The sequence below is a fragment of the Neovison vison genome, chromosome 1, assembly GCF_020171115.1.
Source record: "Neovison vison isolate M4711 chromosome 1, ASM_NN_V1, whole genome shotgun sequence".
Taxonomy (NCBI): domain Eukaryota; kingdom Metazoa; phylum Chordata; class Mammalia; order Carnivora; family Mustelidae; genus Neogale; species Neogale vison.
Window position 1 is genome coordinate 186,481,404 of NC_058091.1, and position 19,457 is coordinate 186,500,860.

The 19,457-nt window shown below is 40.5% G+C and overlaps 1 protein-coding gene across 2 annotated transcripts in view; it reads left to right on the forward strand.

Moving 5' to 3' along the window:
* Nucleotides 1–235: 235 nt before the first annotated feature.
* Nucleotides 236–19,457, forward strand: part of FBXL17 (F-box and leucine rich repeat protein 17) — a 506,779-nt gene continuing 487,557 nt past the window's right edge. For both annotated transcript variants that reach the window (XM_044264392.1, XM_044264400.1), the window contains exon 1: nt 236–1,296. In XM_044264392.1, the coding sequence (XP_044120327.1) occupies nt 310–1,296 (987 nt within the window). In that variant the 5' untranslated portion in view covers nt 236–309. The remainder of the gene's footprint in view (nt 1,297–19,457) is intronic.

Genomic DNA, 19,457 nt, shown 5'->3' on the forward strand with positions numbered 1-19,457 from the left:
TCAGGCTTGGACTGGTTGCCTAGCCGGCAGGCTCGCTCTCTCCGTCGCGTCCCCAAAGCTCGCGCCCATCGTTCTCCCGGCTTCCCGGGGCAAAGCATGTAGCCCCCATCGGGCTCCCGGGCGGCCCGCAGCGGACGCCCACCCCCCCACCGTCGCGTGTGTGCCCGTGTGTGCGTGTGTGTGCGCAGGGCGGGCGACCCCGCCGCGGGCCCGAGGCCGAGCCAGCGAGAGGCCTGTCCCGCTGCCGGAGCTCGCCTCTCCGGGCTTCCCTACTTCCCCGTCCCGGTCCCCCTCCTCGGGGCCTTCTATATGGGCCACCTTCTCTCGAAGGAGCCGCGTAACCGCCCGAGCCAGAAGAGGCCTCGCTGTTGCAGCTGGTGCCGCCGCCGCCGCCCTCTCCTCAGGCTGCCCCGCCGGACCCCGGCCAAGGCGCCCCCCCAGCCGGCGGCGCCCGGGAGCCGGGACTGCTTCTTCCGCGGGCCCTGCATGCTCTGCTTCATCGTGCACAGCCCCGGCGCGCCCGCCCCCGCCGGCCCAGAGGAGGAGCCGCCGCTCTCGCCGCCGCCGCGGGACTGGGCCTACGCCGCGGCCGCCTCCTCGCAGCACCTGGCGCGGCGCTACGCGGCCCTGGCTGCCGAGGACTGTGCTGCCGCCGCCCGCCGCTTCCTGCTATCCTCGGCCGCCGCCGCCGCAGCTGCCGCCGCCTCGGCCTCGTCGCCTGCCTCCTGCTGCAAAGAGCTGGGGCTGGCCGCGGCCGCCGCCTGGGAGCAGCAGGGCCGGAGCCTCTTCTTGGCCAGCGTGGGGCCCGTGCGCTTCCTGGGGCCGCCAGCTGCCGTGCAACTCTTCCGGGGGCCGCCGCCGCCGGCCGAGCCCCCTACGCCCCCAGAAATGGTGTGTAAGCGGAAGGGGGCCGGGGTTCCCGCCTGCACCCCGTGTAAGCAGCCCCGCTGCGGCGGTGGGGGATGCGGCGGCGGCGGCGGCGGCGGCGGCGGAGGGCCTGCGGGGGGAGGCGCCTCGCCGCCGCGGCCCCCCGACGCCGGCTGCTGCCAGGGCTCCGAGCAGCCACCGCAGCCGCTCTGCCCCCCGCCCTCCTCTCCCACTTCCGAAGGTGCCCCCACAGAGGCCGGCGGGGACGCGGCCCGAGCGGGGGGCACCGCCCCCTCGCCCGCCCAGCAGCAGCATGAATGCGGCGACGCGGACTGTCAGGAGCCCCCCGAAAACCCCTGCGACTGTCACAGGGATCCACCCCCTGAAACCCCAGACATCAACCAGCTGCCGCCATCCATCCTGCTCAAGGTGGGTCTGGGCGAGTGGCGCAAGGATGCGTGCTTTCCCCCAACCCCGGCCCCCGCCTCGGAGGTTTTCTCTCTCCTCCCCCTAAGCGCGGAGGAGGGGGTTCCCTGATAGCCAGAGAAGTCCGAAGGGGAGAAGCCAATGGGGAAGATGCTTATGGCCTGTTTTTTGAAGTAGAAAAACTTGGGAGTTTGGTTAGTGTCTTTTAATAGCTTGGGTTACCACAATTCAGGACTCATCTGTTACTAGATTCCCACTGGTTTAGAAACTCTTCGTAGATTTTCCGCGAAAATATTTTTATCAGTTGAGCAATATACATTTACTACTTAAGATTTTGTGTATTAGTATTTGAAGGTCTTCCAACAGTGCTTACCGATTTGATAGCTGCTAGTTAATGTCATTAACTGTGATCTTTACTTGAACATTTACCAGGATCATGCACTGTGCCTGAGCTTTGCGTACATAATATCTTAATCACCCTCTTAACGCTGTGAAACAGGTATTAACAACACCACTTTATACAAGAAGACATAGATATTTCAACGCTGTGTGCCTACAGTAATACCTAAGGCAGAAGTGGTCTTTGCTCTCTGGAGTTTAGAATCTAGTGACGCTTAAAGAGTTGAATGACTTGTCCAAGGTCACACACACAAAGGGCCAGTCTGGGGAAGTTAAGTCTGCTGGGCTTGAAAGTCCTTTGGTTTATGTTATGTTTTGTTGCCTTCCTACATTTTATTCCTTATATAGAACCATGCAGTTTGTCAGAAGGTAGAGACCAAAGTATTTTTTGGTTGGGAATATGGCTGAGTGGAGAAGACATGGTTGTCCTATGGGAGCTTTGTCTCACTTTCAACTAAGTAAAATTTGCAGTTTTCTTAATGCTAGTGAGAAATTTAATTAAGTGACAAAGTTAGTGTTATTATTACTAGCAAGTTATTTTTTCCTCATTGCCCACCCCCACCCCCTCAGCCAACTTAATAAATATAAACCTTCTTTTTCAGTATGGGAGATATTTAATACCAGGTAAAAATAACCTAGATAAGAATTTGGCTACTTTTACTGTTACTGATGTAACTATCATCAGTTACAATTGTTACTCTTGCAAATACACTTTTTTGATTAGAGTTTTTGCACATTTATAATCCTGTGTGTTTAGATCCTTTTTTTACTGTGATACCGATGTTCTTGTAAATAATATAGCAAAAGAATGGGAAAGCATAACTTTTCCTTGAGTCAAAATGTAATGATTTAACTCTTATGGAGGTGTGCTTTCTGGAGGAGTAATTGCCTACTCTGTGTTCAGGGTATGCATTTTAGGGAAGAGAAATTTTCTTGAGTCTTTTAAATCAGCAAATGACAAATATCATCAGATATTTGGTATAGAAGTTTGATTGCTGTCTTGTTATTTGGCAGGTAAGACTGTTTAAAAACCAAAACAAAATGTAGGTACTTTCTGCTTTCCACCCAACTCATCATTTCAGGAGGCAGAGAACATTTTAATGCCCCCCCCCCAAAAAAAGGGTACATGATTCCATAATAAAGAAAATTTGTTTAGAATAAGTTTCGCTAGAATAGATTATCTGCTAAAAATGTTTTTTCAGATTTCTCTGTGGACTGTTCAACACTTGGTTTGGAGGACATTTGAGGATTTTACTCATTGGATTTGCCCTGTTGTGCTGGAGTGTTTATTAATTTATTTTAAAGGTGGGGGGTTTCATTTGTTTTTTTTTTAAGATTTCATTTTTTTATTTGACAGAGGACAGCGACAGAGGGAACCCAAGCACGGGGAATGGGAGAGGGAAAAGCAGGCTTCCTGTGGAGCAGGGAGTCTAGTGCATGGATCCATCCCAGGACCCTGGGATCATGACCTGAGCCCCAGGCTGATGCTTAGTGACTGAGCCACTCAGGCGCTCTGTGCTGGAGTATTTACACATGTTAGGTAGATTTCCTTGTATTAGAAACTTGAGTAAAGATTCTCTGTGTGTGTCTTATAGTCACAGATGTATTCAGCATGAAGTGAGTTAGGCTATTGGAATGAATTGAATTGAGGTTTTTCAGTGTTTACCAGTGCATTCCAACTTTTAGGAATAGGGCTTTTGGTGGAAGAGGCGCTGTCAACATAGATTTTGTTCATTGTTCTATTCACTCTGCTAAGTGCAGTGGCCGGTATTTAGTAGGTTTGAGTAAATATTCATGAACAAATGAATGGCTAGGTGTTTAGGAAGTCTGGGCTGATACTCTAGGTGAATATGCCATGCCACTAAGAAAGGCCTCTAAGAAATGTTAATATCCGGACCTGAGTTGTTTTGTGAGCCACAATAAAAGCCATGTGATGGTTAAAGGGTCTGGCTCAATTTTTGGTTAGAACTGGAGGTGTTTTTCTTGTAGAAGAGAAGACTTTGGGAACTATGATGATGTTTTCATTTTTTAATTTATTTTTTAAAGATTTTATTTATTAGAGAGAGGGGACAAGTAGGGGGAGGGGCAGAGGAAGAGGGAGAAACTGTCTCCTTCTCCTCACTGAGCAGAGAGCCCAATGCCAGACTCAATCCCCCGACCCTGAGATCATGACCAGAGCTGAAGGCAGACACTTAACTGACTGAGCCACCCAGGTGCCCAATGACAATGTTTTTATAGTACAAGAAGAACTGTTGCATAGAGAGATATGAATCTATCACCTCTATTGGAAAAATTCTTAGAGAGCATGCCCTTCGTCCCTACTTATGGATCAGTAGCCTTTATGACTGTATTGCTGTTATCTTTTGTACCAGAAGTTACTGTAGTTGTAAAAAGGGGGGGGGTGGGATGTGGAGGAAGGAGAGTTTGAAAGAGAAATGTAAGGAAATATGATTTAAGGGTTTTTGTTTTTTTTTTTTAAAGATTTTATTTATTTATTTGACAGACAGAGATCACAAGTAGGCAGAGAGGCAGGCAGAGAGGGAAGGAAGCAGGCTCCCCGCCGAGCAGAGAGCCTGATGCGGGGCTCAATCCGAGAACCCCGGGATCATGACCTGAGCCGAAGGCAGAGGCTTTAACCCACTGAGCCACCCAGGTGCCCCTAAGGGTTGTTTTTAATGAAAACTACCAACTTGTTCCAGGTAAATTTTTTTTTTCAGGCAAAAAGCAAAACAAAAGAAAACAAAACAACTCCCCCAAACAAACAAAAACAAAAAACCAACCAACCAAACAAAAAAACCCCAAAAAAAACCAAAACCAACAAAATACAAAAAAACAAACACACAAAAAACCAAAACCCTACCTAAATTCTTTCTATGGATGGCAGTTCATAGGGCAGATTTTTGGTTCAATATCAAAAGATTTTCTTTTAAAATTTTCTTTTTATGTAACTTGTCTTAAAACATTAAAATAATGCAGGTAGGACAAAAGTTTGTCTAGAGTCACCCCTAGTTTCTCATCTAGTTTCCCCTCTGGAGATAACTAACCACTGTTACCAGTTTAGATTGTTCTTCCACAGCTGCTCTGTACAGTAGCTTAAAGTAGTTAAAATTAAATCAAATTTAAAATTCAGTGTCTCAGTCACAGTAGCCACATTTCAGGGATTAGTAGTCATGTGTGACTGGCTGGTACCATACTGGACTGTGCAGATCCAGAACATTTCTGTCTTTATAGTAAGACCTGTGCAAACCTTCATAGCTTTTTTTCATAAGTGGTATCAAAATGTACATGTTTCGAATTTTTTGTTTTGTTGATAGTATGGTTTGGAAGTCTTTCCTTATTAGTAATTAGTGTATGTATATAGTTTCTTTCATTCTATTTTTCTCTTTCTTTCTTTTTCTTTTTTTGGTAAAATGTTTATTTATTTAGGGGTGCCTGTTGGCTCAGTTGGTTAAGCATCTGCCTTTGACTAAGGTCATGATACCAGGGCCCTGGGATCGAGTCCCACATCAGGCTCCTTGCTCAGCGGGGAGTCTGTTCTCCCTTTGCCTGCTGCTCCCCTTGCTTGTGCGCTCGCACTCTCTCTCTCTTTCTGAAAAATTAAAAAAAAAAAAAAAAAAGAAGTTTATTTATTTAAGTAGTCTTTACACCCAGCCTGGGGCTTGAACTTAAGAACCTGAAATCAACAGCTGCATGCACTATGGACTTAGCCAGCCAGGCACCCCTTTCTTCATTCTTTTTTAACTGCTGCATGGTATTCCACAATGTTATACCCTACTGTAGTTTTCTATTATTGAATGGTTCCAACTTATTGCTACTATCAACAATGTTAACAGATGTTTTTTGTGCATATATAGTCAGGTTTTTTTGGGGGTAAATTTCAAGAAGGTGGAATTTTAGGGTTGAAGAATGTGTATATTTAGAAATTTAGAAAATCCGTTCTACCAGTATGAACTGTAAAAACAATGAATTGTTTCTTGAAATAGTGAGCTTTAACTTCAGAATCTGAAGAGACATTTGAGATCTGGTTACTCCCCACTTCTTTCGTGTGAAAAAACAAGCCTGAAGACTTCAAGACATTTTATGTATTGGAAGTCGTTCCATGGACTGGAATCCCTCTCCGTGTTTGCAGGCCTAGAGAGCTTTTCAATATATTATGAAAGAGGGTCTCAGTGATCTTCTCTTAGAGATTTTATGAAAGAGATTCCTGAATTGGGGTTGCCAGGGAGGAGCTTACACCAGACAACTTCTAAGCTATTATGAGTCACAGGCTAATTTTATAATTGGGTCTGTAGAGTTGAATTGTGGTCTTTGAATATAAGAAATCTGAGAAGTAGGGAATGGCTCTTCAAAGGTCATCTGTGGGAATAGCATTTTCTTAAGGACTTTAGCCTGTTACAGTTGATCTTTAACTGGTTGATGGCTTGGTTTGGATGAACTGAGGTAGCTTCAGTCTTTGACACCTGTTACCTTTATAACCTAAAACAGTCCTGCCTTGTGATATCACAATTAGAATTTGATATTGTGGAGCCACTATGCAACAATTTTACTAAATGATAGCAGTGGAATACTTTTCTTTCAGTGTTACTATTTGAGTAACTGGTATTTTGAGATCTGTATTTAATATTTAGAGACTTTGTGTGCTTTTGTTTAGGAATCTTGCTGTCAGCAGACCTGGTTTTTTTTCCCCCCCAAAGAAAACCAGGTGAGAGATCTAGAATCTGTCACCACAATTAGAAAACTGCTGCACCATGCGTGCACCCCTAATAATATGTTGGTAGGTATTAAGTCTTGATTTTTTACAGCTTTATTGCTAGCAGCTTGTTCTAGTGATCAAGAAAGAATTTTATAAGAGAAATGTGCTTTGGGGGAAGGCTTATATACTTGACTTTTTTTTTTTTTTGTAAAGATATGAAAATAAGGATGAAAACAGTGGAAATGGGAGTCAAAGACAAAAGTAATACTGCTTTTAAAAGCCTTGAATGTAACTACTAGTGGGTAAGAGGAACGAAATTATTGTAGCATTTCATGAATGCTTAACTTACTACTCTAGTACCAGATAACCTCTAGAAGGTATATCTCTGCAATTCTAGGGATGAGTTTAGTAAGCTCTGAAATGGAATGTTGTTAGGAAGTCAGTTTCAAGATTTTTCTTTGTTGAAGAATGCCAAGTAATCTTGATTAACTTAGACCACAAAAGGTGAGATTTGTTTCTTATCTTGAGAGTTCTGTACGTTTTGGTGCCTTGTAATGTAGCTGTCAAGGGGGTAATCCTGGGCCTTCCCCCCGCCAGCTATGGGATACCAGGTTGTATAAATGTTAGGGAATACAAAATAATAAGTGAAGGCATATATGAAAACATTTAATATTAGCATAATAATTTCCTAAAAAGTTGCTTAATTTTGGCTGAATATAATTTTTGTTTGTCAAGAGTCTTGCTCAAGTTTGGAGCCAAAGTGGTGTGCTAAGATCATCTATGTGGAGGAAGAAGCTAGAATAGTGATGGGTGATTGGTTACATGCATATATATATATATATATATATATATATATATATATAGATATATATTTCCTAGTCCTGTCCACTTGAGAGGGCCTTACAGAAGCAATGCCCAATAACAGTGTATGCACTTAGGATCCAGATCTTAGCGTCTAAAAACCATTCTCTACTAAAATGAATCAGTGTTGTTGGAGAAATGGCTGATTACAGAACTGGTACCAGGAAAGTACAAGATGAGCCTAGAGTATTTTGTCCTAGAGCATTGGAATTGCTCAAAGAATAATGGGTATATGTCAGAAGGACACATCCTTTCTTAGTATCTCCTCCTAAAATACTTAAAAAAAAAAAGTTTTGTGTTTTGTTGAATTCTGTGACTGGCTCTGGAATAAATCTTATTTTTCTGTAAATTTCATAATATCTGACTCTACTGTAGAGTAGCACTCTGTAGTAATAGTTTGGATTTTATAAGTTCGCTGTGCCTTAAATTTTAATGATTAAATTGCAAGAAATTATTTTAAATTATAGATTAGGAAATGGTTCTATGTGACTTCCCTGTGGGTGTGTGGTTAGAAAAGTACCAGAAGTACGTTTTGCGCTTTTCTGAACAGTACTTTAGGTTTTTTTGAACAGTACTTTATTCAAGAGACTGTTTAGTACATGTTACTTTCAAGATTTTGGCAGGTAATTTGAGTAGAGTATCTAAGAGGCAAGGGATGATATACATAGAAAAAAGTTGAAAAAGGGCAGAAAAGTAGAACTTGGTTGAAATAGTTAATTCTGAGATGATTGTGAAGAGGAAATCTATTTGAATCTTAAGCATATTATCTGCTTAGTTATTTATTATAACAGGTGATGTTTGCATATGTGCATTTAAGTTGTCTCAAATAGGAATTCAAAGATTCTGGGAAGAAAAATGATAGAATGATAGAAATACAGAGCTTTGTGGATGTTTTGGGGGAAAAACAGCTATATTGATATTTAATTTGCTCATTTTAAGTGTACAATTTGAGTTTTTTTTCTTTTAAAGATTTTATTTATTTGAGAGAGCGCGCGCATGAGCAGGGGGAGGGTCAGAGAGAGAAGCAGACTCTCTGTTGAGTGGGGAACCCAACAAAGGGCTTAACCCCAGGAAGCTGGGATCATGAGTTGAGTTGAAGGCAGATGCTTAACCAAATGAGCCACCTAAGGCACCCCTACAGTTTGAGTTCTAACAAGTGTCAGGGCTGTACAACCATCATTATAATCCAGTTTTAGAACTCCTCAAATAGTTCCCTTGTGTCTCCTTGCAGTCTTACTCTGCAAAAGTCTTTGCAATTTCTGCTCACACCCCTATCTCCAGGCAACTACTGATTTGCCTTCTGCCTATATAGTTTTGCCTTTTCTAGGAATTTCATATAAATGGTATCATACAATAAGTAGTCAGGAATATTATGGGGTTTTTTCTTTTGAGATTTTATTTATTTGACAGAGAGAGGGAGAGGGAGAAACAGGCTCCCTGCTCAGGAGGGAGCCTGACACAGGGCTTGATCTTGGACCCCAGGATCATGACCTGAGCTGAAGGCAGATGCTTAACCAACTGAGCTACCCAGGTGCCCCAAGAATATTGTGTTTTATCTTGAACACCTCTGTGTCTCTCATGACACCCAGCATAGTCCCTGACACAACAGGAATCAATACAAAATAGCTACACAGGTTTGGTTCTTTTCAAGTATTATTTCTATAACTTGCATGCCATCTGCTTATTCATAAACTTTTATAATAATACTTGATAACAGATAAAATCTCCTTATCAAAAATTAGATGGCCAAATATAGGTATTGGCTTTTTTGATTTTCAAGTATTATAAGGTTCTGTGGGATAGGTTTGACCAAGTGTTAGACAACAATGCATTTTGTGGAAGTTTTTTCAGTTTGAATTATCTTCTGAAATTTTATACTGATGCCCTGATCAAAAATAGATTTTTTCAAGGCTCAGGAATATTTGGATGTTGCTGGGAGTGATTATTTCAGATTATATCTGTGATATGATTTGTACATTTTCTGGTAATTCATATTTTAGTTGTGTTTTCCAGATCTGCCACTAAAGATCAAGAATATTAAGTTTGTTTTCAGCTGAGGTCCTGATTTGAAGTCACTGCTGTTTCCCAGTGTCCATTCCCCTCATATTCTTTTTTTTTTTTTTTTTTAAGATTTTATTTATTTATTTGAAGAGCGAGATCACAAGCAGTCAGAGAGGCAGGCAGAGAGAGAGGAGGAAGCAGGCTCTCCGCTGAGCAGAGAGCCCGATGCGGGCCTCAATCCCAGGATCCTGAGATCATGACCTGAGCCGAAGGCAGCGGCTTAACCCACTGAGCCACCCAGGCGCCCCCCTCATATTCTTTTTAGTAACGGAATTTACCATGTTCTAACTTGGCATGTGGTCACCTAATTAAAGTCTGTTTTTCAGCCTTTCTTGTAGGTAGGTGTAGCTCTGTGACTAAATGTTAGGTAATTGAATATGAGTGGAAGTAATGTGTACAACTTCTTAGTCATACCATAAAAGCAGCTGCTTGCCCTTTGCTGCTTCTTCCTTTTTTTAGGGCTAGACCACCTGGATTATAAGAGTAAGCCATCTTCCACTTAGTAGCTGAAGGCAATGATGGCAGAGCAACAAGGTACAAAATGATAGCTCCCTGGATCTTCTACATACTTAGAATGCCTATACCTACTTAGTTTGAATTTCTGTCATGTTCAAACTATTGCTGACACACCTGTGTTAAAGTAAGCAGTTTCCTGGGTTGATACAAGTGACATCCTAATGTTCTTCAGGCTCCTTTTTCCCCTTTATAGTTTTCTTTATTCAATAAAAATGTTGTTACAGTCAGTCTTTGACAGACCAACATTCTCTTTCTTCAATTTTGAAGTACACGTTCTCTTGAATCTCAAATTATCTAAAGAAAATTCGGAAATGCCTTTGACTATATAATTTTTTTTTTTCAAAGATTTTGTTTATTTGTCAGAAAGAAAGAGAGAAAAAGCACACAAGCAGGCAGAGAGGCAGGCAGAGGTGGGGAGAGAGAGGCAGGCTCCCTGCTGAGCAAGGAGCCCACTCGGGACTCGATCCCAGGACCCTGGGATCATGACCTGAGCCAAAGGCAGCAGCTTAACCCACTGAGCCACCAGGTGTCCCTTGACTATATAGTCTTAAAGCTAGTGAATGCATCTCAAGTCATAGTGTCTCTTACAGAAACCCAGGTACATGTGCACAAATGTTGGTTAGATGAGTTAAGAAGATAGTTTGGAGGAGAAATAGTTATTTTCTCAGGAGTTAAGATTTGGGAGATTTGGGAGAGAGGGCATTTTAATGACAGAAAGAAATACAGGGATATTTAAATATTGTGTTAGATTATCTATTTTTATGCAACAAATTATGCCAGCACTTGGCAGTTTAAAACCACAGATTTTATTATTTTATATTTTCTTTCTTTCTTTCTTTTTTTTTTTTTTTTAAGATTTTATTTATTGGGACGCCTGGGTGGCTCAGTTGGTTGGACGACTGCCTTCGGCTCAGGTCATGATCCTGGGGTCCCGGGATCGAGTCCTGCATCGGGCTCCCAGCTCCACGGGGAGTCTGCTTCTCTCTCTGACCTCCTCACTCATGCTCTCTCTCCCTGTCTCTCTCTCAAATAAATAAATAAAATCTTTAAAAAAAAAAGATTTTATTTATTTATTTGACAGACAGAAATCACAAGTAGGCAGAGAGGCAGGCAGAGAGAGAGAGGGGGAAGCAGGCTCCCTGCTGAGCAGAGAGCCCAATGTGGGGCTCAATCTCAGGACCCTGAGATCATGACCTGAGCCGAAGGGAGAGGCTTTAACCCACTGACCCCCCAGGTGCCCCATTATTTTATATTTTCTGTGGGGTAATAATCCCTTTGAGATTAAGATGGGTCCCATTTGATCCTGGGTTTCTTATGTGGCTGTATTCAAGGTGTTGACTGGAGCTATTCAACCGGGGTTGAGGAATTCCTGTCCAGACTTACTCGTGAAATTGTTGGCAGGCCTCAGGTCCTCGTTGCTGTTGGCTCACATCCTTAATTAAGTTACTTGCCATGCCCTGTGGCTTCTCCATAGGGCTAACAGCAGCGTGGCAGCTCACTCCTCCCAGAGCAACAGATCCAAGAACACCCAAAAATGGAAGCCACAGTTGTTTTTTTTTTTTTTAACGTAATCTCAGAAGTAACATCTTAGCAGTTTTGCCATACTCTGTTCACTAGAAGTGATCAGTCATTAAATCCAGTTCACACTCAGGGAGTGTAAATAAACGTTGTGCAGATTGCCTACCACAAATAAAGATCTATTATATATGCATTGGAATATCAGCTTAATATTTTGCCTTTTTATTTTTAATCCATCTTTTCTGACCAGTTTTATCTACCCTCACACACTTACAAGATTTCCTTTCAGCTGGATAATTAAAACTCATGGAGATCCACCTAGATTTAGTCAGTTATCTGTGGATTATAACAGTCCTCTCACTTTCACAAAAGAGCAAGCTAATGTTCAAAGAAAGTACAATCCAAAGTCAGATATATTTTAAACAAGGTGCTTCTTGGTTCCGTGACCATATTCTACATAAGGGGTGGATTAACCCCTTAAAACCACAAAGTTCTTTAACTTTAAACAAATGGTCTACTTTCCCTGACTGAATCTTTATTTTTTCATCTTATAAAATGAGGAGAATGAGCATAAAAATAACTACAAAAGAGGGACATGCGGCTATAGCAGCAGGAAGAGTGGCGAATCTTTTCCATAAAAATAAAGTAAAACTGAGCAAAATTGCCTACAACTATTTGGGCTTTGGAGATTGACTGAAGGCAGAAAAAAATTGAGAAGCATTTATTCTTAGGAAAATTGCTAGTGCTTATAAGAACATTGATGTCTACAGCATTCTTGCATTTCCCAATTCCTTTGGTAAGAACCAGAGTTTGGGAAACTAGCAGCCTTGTTGCCAGAGGCTAAGTCAACTTGTGGCAACATGTAAAAACCTGTATGTGTCAACTTGAAGTGATGAACTTGATAGGAAATATAATAGTGAAAACCCACATATTTGCAAGTCTTAGGTTTTGATGCCAATTGGGATGGGTCAGACCTTGGAAATGAGAAAACTACAAAGGGATAAGCTCTCTGCATATCCCTTGTTAACTGTGAAACCCCGCACATGTACAGGGGAGACCTGAAGTGTTTAGCAAAAGACAAGGGCCAAGGCAGACTTGGGAACTGGCTAAGCCTTGAATGTGCTTTTCTCATCCCAGGCACAGATTGAAGAGCAGGTTTGAGATGTATGAGCGTACCTTTGCACAGACAACTAGCTGAAAATTAAGCTATGCAACAGGGTAACCTCCATAGGAAGCCAGAGTAAAAAAGTATGTAAGTATTAAAACCTGAGCAGAGATATCAACACTGCAGGGGACATAGATCCCACAGTTTAAGGTCGGGGAAATTAAAATGTCAAAAAAATTCTGGGGGGTGGCTGGCTGGCTGAGTTGGTAGAACATATGACTCTTGATCTCAGGGTTGTGAGCCTACTACCGGGCTTGAACTTATGACCCTGAGACCAAGACTGGGCTTGAACTCATGGCTTGAGCTCATAACCCTGAAATCAAGACCTGAACTGAAATCAAGAGTTGGATGCTTAACCAATTGAGCCACCTGGGTGCCCCTAAAATATCTTTTTTTTTTTTTTTAAGATTTTATTTACTTACTTTAGAGAGAGGAAGAGAGAGAGAGAGGAGAGAGCATGAGTGAGAGGGAGAAGCAGACTCCCCACTGAGCAGGGAGCCTGATGCAGGGATTGATCCCAGAATCCCAAGATCATGATCTGGGCTAAAGGCAGATGCTTAACTGACTGAGCCACCCCGGCACTCCTAAAATGTCTAGTTTTTAACAAAAAGCTATGAGACATGTCAAGAGACAGAAAAATGTGACCTATACTAAGAAAAAAAAGTTAATAGAAAATAACTATGGGGACGCCTGGGTGGCTCAGTTGGTTAAGCAGCTGCCTTCGGCTCAGGTCATGAACCCAGCGTCCTGGGATCGAGTCCCACATCGGCCTCCTAGCTTGGCAGGAAGCCTGCTTCTCCCTCTGCCTGCCGCTCTGTCTGCCTATGCTTGTTTGCGCTGTCTCTCTCTCTCTCTCTCTGACAAGTAAATAAATAAAATCCTTAAAAAAAAAAAATTAAAATAACTATGAGTGGGCTCAGATATTAGATTTAAAGGACAAAACTATAAACATGTTAGAAAATGGAAGTATTCAAATTATAGCAAAAAATATGACACTGACTCCACAAATGGTGAATCTCAATATGAAGAAATGGAATCTATAAAGAGTATTTCATTTTTTTGGTGTTATTATAAATGGAAATGATTTTTAAATTGCATTTTGAATTATTCACTGTTAATATGTGGAAATATTTGCTTATTAGCTCTAAATTTTTTTTGTGTATTCTTTAGGATTTTTTATATATAAGAAAGATCATGATATTTGTGAATAGAGACCATTCTAATTCTTCCTTTTGTGGATGCCTTTCATTTCTTTTTCTTGAATAGTTGCCCAGGTTGGAATCTCTAGTATAATGGAGAGGCAGACATCCTTGTCTTATTCCTCATCTCAGGGGAAAATGTTCTGTCCTTCACCATCAATGTTAGCTATGTGTTTTTAATAGATGTGCTGTCTACCAAGTTAAGGAAGATTCCTTTTATTTCTGGTTTCCTAAGTATTTTTATCAAGAAAGGGTATTGGATTTTGTCGAGTGATTTTTCTGCATCTGTTGAGATGTCATTAAAAAAAAAACACACAACCGATTTATAACATCTAAAAGCAGTGAGAGGAAGATAGTGCTGTATATAAATGGAACAATATTTCAAAGGATTCATAGCTTCAAAAATAATGGATTTTAGAGAATATTGAACCAACATTTTTCCAGTGATGAGTGGAAAAAACCCCACAAAAAACCTGTATATACACTCAATTCTGTATATACTCAACAGTTGTCTTAGGAAAAAAGGAAAAAAAGAAACAAAAATAATGTGTTATGAACAAAACCTGAGAAAATGTTCATCAACTCATTTCAGCTACAAGAAGTGCTAAAAGATGTGCTTTAGTTTGAAAAGCAATGAAACGGATGGAAACTTGTATATTCCAAAAGGAATGCAAACCGTCAAAAATGCTATTGTATTGCCTTCTTGATATACTGGAGGAGGGGGTGGAATTCATAGGTAATAAAATAAAAATCTGATAGCAAAAAAACCCCTTCATTTTATTAATACGGTATGTTAAATGGGTTTATTTCTACATTTGGACCACTTTTGCATTCCTGGGGTAAATCCTACTTCACCGTGGTACGTAATGCTTTAATATGTACTGGATTCAGTTTGCTGATATTTTGCTGAAGATTTTTGCATCTGTATTCGTAAGGGACATTGGTCTATAATTTTCTTGTGATGCCGTTGTTTGGCTTTAGTGTCAGGGTAAAGCTGACCTCATAGAATGAGTTAGGAAGTGTTACTCATCATCCACGTTAGAAGAATTTAAGGATTAGTCTTAGTTCTTCAAATGTATCACTAATTATTTCCTCTGTTCCTTAGCTTTCTTTGTTGGAAGGTATTTTTTTTTTTAAAGATTTTATTTATTTATTTGTCAGAGAGAGAGGAGCGAGAGTGAGCACAGGCAGACAGAGTGGCAGGTAGAGGCAGAGGGAGAAGCAGGCTCCCTGCCAAGCAAGGAGCCCGATGTGGGACTTGATCCCAGGACGCTGGGATCATGACCTGAGCTGAAGGCAGCTGCTTGCTTAACCAACTGAGCCACCCAGGCGTCCCTGTTGGAAGTTTTTTGATTACTGGTTTAATCTTTCTACTTCTTATAGTTCTATTCAGATTTTCTGTTTCTTCTTGAGTCAGTTCTTTGGTATTTTGTATGCCTTCTAGGAATTTGTCCATTTCATCTAGGTTATTTAGTTGGCATAGTATTTTATAATTCTTTCTATTTCTGTAAATTTGGCAATAATATCTCTATTTTCATTCATGATTTTAGTAACTCTCTTAGTTACTAAACTTAGTAAACTTAGTGTTCTCTCTTTTTAGTCTGGTAAAGGTTTTTCAGTTTTGTTGATCTTTCCAAGGATTTAACTTCTGTTTTCATTGTTTCTATTATCTTTTTAGTCCATATTTTTTATTTGCTCTGATTTTTAATTTCTTCTTTCTGCTTGGCCTGTATTTAGCTTCCTCTTTGTAGTTCTGTAAGTTGGGAGGTTAGGTTATTAGTTTGAGATTTTTGTTCTTTTTATTTATTCATTTTTTAAAAATATTTATTTATTTGACAGAGAGAGACAGAGCACAAATAGGCAGAGAGGCAGGCAGAGAGAGAGAGGAGGAAGCAGGCTCCCTGCTCAGCAGGGAGCCCGATGTGGGACTCGATCCCAGGACCCTGAGATCATGACCTGAGCCGAAGGCAGCGGCTTAACCCACTGAGCCACCCAGGCGCCCCTAGATTTTTGTTCTTTTAAATACAGTTATTTACAACTATATTCCATAAATTTTGGGATGTTGTATTTTTGTTTTCATTTATCTTAAAATGTTTTTTATTTCTCCCTCTGATTTCTTCTTACTTATTGATTGTTTTCAAGTGTGTTCTTTAATTTCCAGACATTTCCAGATTTCCTTTTGTTACTGATTTCTGATTTCATTCTATTGTGGTTCAGAGAAGATACTTGGTATGATTTCAGTCTTTTAAAATTTATTGAGACTTGATTTGTGACTGACAGTTTATCCGTGTTCACTTGAGAAGAATATATATTCTGTTGTTGGATGGAGTGTTGTATAAAAATATCTGTTGGCCTACTTGGTTTAAGTGTTCAGATTTTCATTTTCCTCATTTATCTTCTGTCTGGTTGTTTTATCCATTATTGAAATGGTGTGTTGAAGTCTCTAAGTATTATAGAGCTGTTTATTTTTCCCTTCAGTTCTGTCAGGTTTTGAATCACCTATTTTGGACTTCTTTTGTTACACGTACATATGTAATTATTGTATCTTTTTTAGTGGATTTATCCTTTTATCATTCTGTAATTTTCTGTCTCATAACAATTTTTGTTTTTAAGTGTATTTTGCCTGACAAAAGTGTGGACACTACAGTTCTTTTCTGTTTACTATTTGAATAGAATACATTCTTCCATTCTTTTACTTTAAACACATGTGTGTCCTTAGATCTAAAGTGAGTCTTTTATAGACACTATGTAATTTGATCATGTTTTTCTTTTTTTAAAGATTTTGTTTATTTATTTGACAGACAGAGATCACAAGTAGGCAGAGAGACAGGCAGAGAGAGAGGGGGAAGCAGGCTCCCTGCTGAGCAGAGAGCCCAATGAGGGGCTCTTTGATCCCAGGACCCTGGGATCATGACCTGAGCTGAAGGCAGAGGCTTTAACCCACTGAGCCACCCAGGTGACTCTGACCATCTTCTTGTTTCATTACTTCATTCTCTATTTCTAAGTTGGAGAGTTTGATGTTTTTATATTTGATGTAATTATGATAAGGAAAGACTTTCGCCATTTTCTTATTTTTCTTTGTCTTATACTTTTTGTTCATCAATTTCTCCATTGCTCCATTTGTATTAGACATTTTTAGTGTACTATTTTGATTACCTTCTTTTCTAGTATATGTATGTGTGTGTGAGTATATACATAAATACACATTTTATATATATTTTTAGTTACTTTCTTAATATTTGTTGTGGGGTTATAATTGACACCATAATTTACAACGTTCTAGTTTGAATTAATACTGTTTTGTTTATCTTGAGCGTCCTGATGGTAGTACCCCCTGTCAGAAATGCCTGTAGTGTTTGTCTAGGCACACATTACTTATGGCATGTTAAACAGACATTTCTGCTACCAGCGCCCCTATTAATATCTGGGCCAGGTCTTCTGGTTCTTATTATGACATATGTTACACACTGGGCACCATCTAGGCACGTTGAGGGTAGAGAGAAAGAGTAGTCTTGGGGCTCTGCCCTTTTTAGAGTTCAAGGGTGGAATGTCAAGGGTTTTGCAGGTTTACTCTCTGTTGGCTAATTTAAAGCAGAAAAGCAGGAATTAGGTCATGAGAAGGGAGAAACAGCGTTACTCAAGCAGTCAGTTATCTAAGTTACCTGGAGTTTTCTTTTTTTTTTTCTTTTTTCTTTTTTTTAAAGATTTTATTTATTTATTTGAGAGAGAGAGACAGTGAGAGAGAGCATGAGCGAGGAGAAGGTCAGAGAGTGAAGCAGACTCCCCATGGAGCTGGGAGCCTGATGTGGGACTCGATCCTGGGACTCCAGGATCACGACCTGAGCCGAAGGCAGTCGTCCAACCAACTGAGCCACCCAGGCGTCCTACCTGGAGTTTTCTTAAAGACGTTAATGGGTGGTAAGAACCTAGTTCCTTTTGTTGTTTTTTTAGTAGTTATGTCATACAGTTGGCAATATGTTTACTCAGGATAAATTTTTTTTTTGAAATGGATGTCATGGCAATTAAAAGCTTAATATTAGACATACTAAAGTGAAAATTATTGTCAGACACTTAAACTATGAATACCAATATAGTTTCATGGTATATAAAAACTTTGTTCTTATATTTATATTGTTATTGTTACAACTTACACTTTTATGTGGGCTTTGTGCCCATTCATATAGATTGATAATTATTATTTTATATAGTTGCCTTTTCAGTCATGTAGAAAATAAAAGGGGTGCTAGGGGCCATACTCCCTCAGTTTTTGTTTATCTAGAAATATTCTAATTTCTCCATCATTTTTGGAGAATAGTTTTGCCATATATAGAGTGCTTTCTTTGAGCACTATATGTTATCTCATTGCCTTTTGGCTTACATAGTTTCTGATGTGAAATAAGTTGTTCACCTTATTGAGACTCCTTTGTACATAATGAATTCTTTTCTCTTGCTGCTTCCAGGGTTCTCTCTTTGTCTTCTGACAATTTGATTATAATATGTCTGAGTATAGAGTCTTTGAGTTAATTTTATTGGTGTTCACTGAGTTTATGAATGTCTAGATCCATGGCTTTCATTAGGTTTGTCAGGGATCAGCATAGTTTTATTTATTTGTTTGTTTGTTTATTTATTTAATTTTGTTTTGTTTTATTTATTTTTAAACATTTTTTAAAGATTTTATTAGAGAGAGAGCAAGAGCCCACGCAAATGGCAGAGGTGGAAGCAGAGGAAGAGGGAGAAGCAGACTCCCCACTGAGAAGGGATCTGGACATGTGGCTCAATCCCAGGACTCTGATAGAATTATGACCTGAGCTGAAGGCAGATGCTTGCTTAATTGACTAATCCACCCAGGTGCCCCAGCATTGTTACATTTAGTCTGAAATTTCTCTTCCTTGGCCTGTGATTACAGTTTTGGCTCAGTTTTAAAAGACATTGCTGTACTACTTTGGGTTTCTTCTGTACACATACAGCTTTGTGGTTAACTTGGGATTTTTGTCACTTGATACACAGAGTTAAGAGTTTAAGGGTCTTCTTTTCTCATCCTTCCTTTACACTCTTTAACTTAGAGGCCTCTTTTCTTGGTTCTCTGACTGGAAAGATAGAGTTTCTTTCAGAGTTAGAGCCGCCTCTGCTGCTATCACTTTTGTATAACTGGAGCTACTTTTATTTTATTTTTTAAAAATTTATTTGCTTTATAGGGGAGGGGCTAAGGGAAAGGGAGAGAGAGAATCCTAAGAAGACTCCCTGCCCAGTATGTAGTGTGATCGCATGACCCCAAGATCATGACCTGAGCTGAAACCAAGAGTCAGATGCTTAACTAGCTGAGCCACCTCGGTGCCCCCGGGGCTACTTTTACGGTGGAATGTTAACAAAAAGGTAGTGAGGATTCCTTTCACACTCTTTGGTCCACAGAGTTCTCTTTGCTGGTTCTACTGGCTGGAAAGATGGTTTCACTTTCAGGGTTTTAGGTGCCTACATAGCTGCCACATTGCAGCTCTGTGACTGAGGCTGTATTTGGGACTTGGCCATCAGAGAGAAAAAGAGAAAAGTGAAAGAAGAGAAAACCCAAAACAAGGATTTTTCTCATAATCTCTGGATCACATTCTGTCCAGAAAAATGGCATTCTCTCTGTATTTTATTTGTGCCTAATATACACTTTTGCACAGGGATCATCCTGTTCCATGATGGGAGGTAAAAGGAAAAAAAAAACCTCAGGAAACTCATTACTTTTATTAGTCATTCTGTAAGTTTTGGC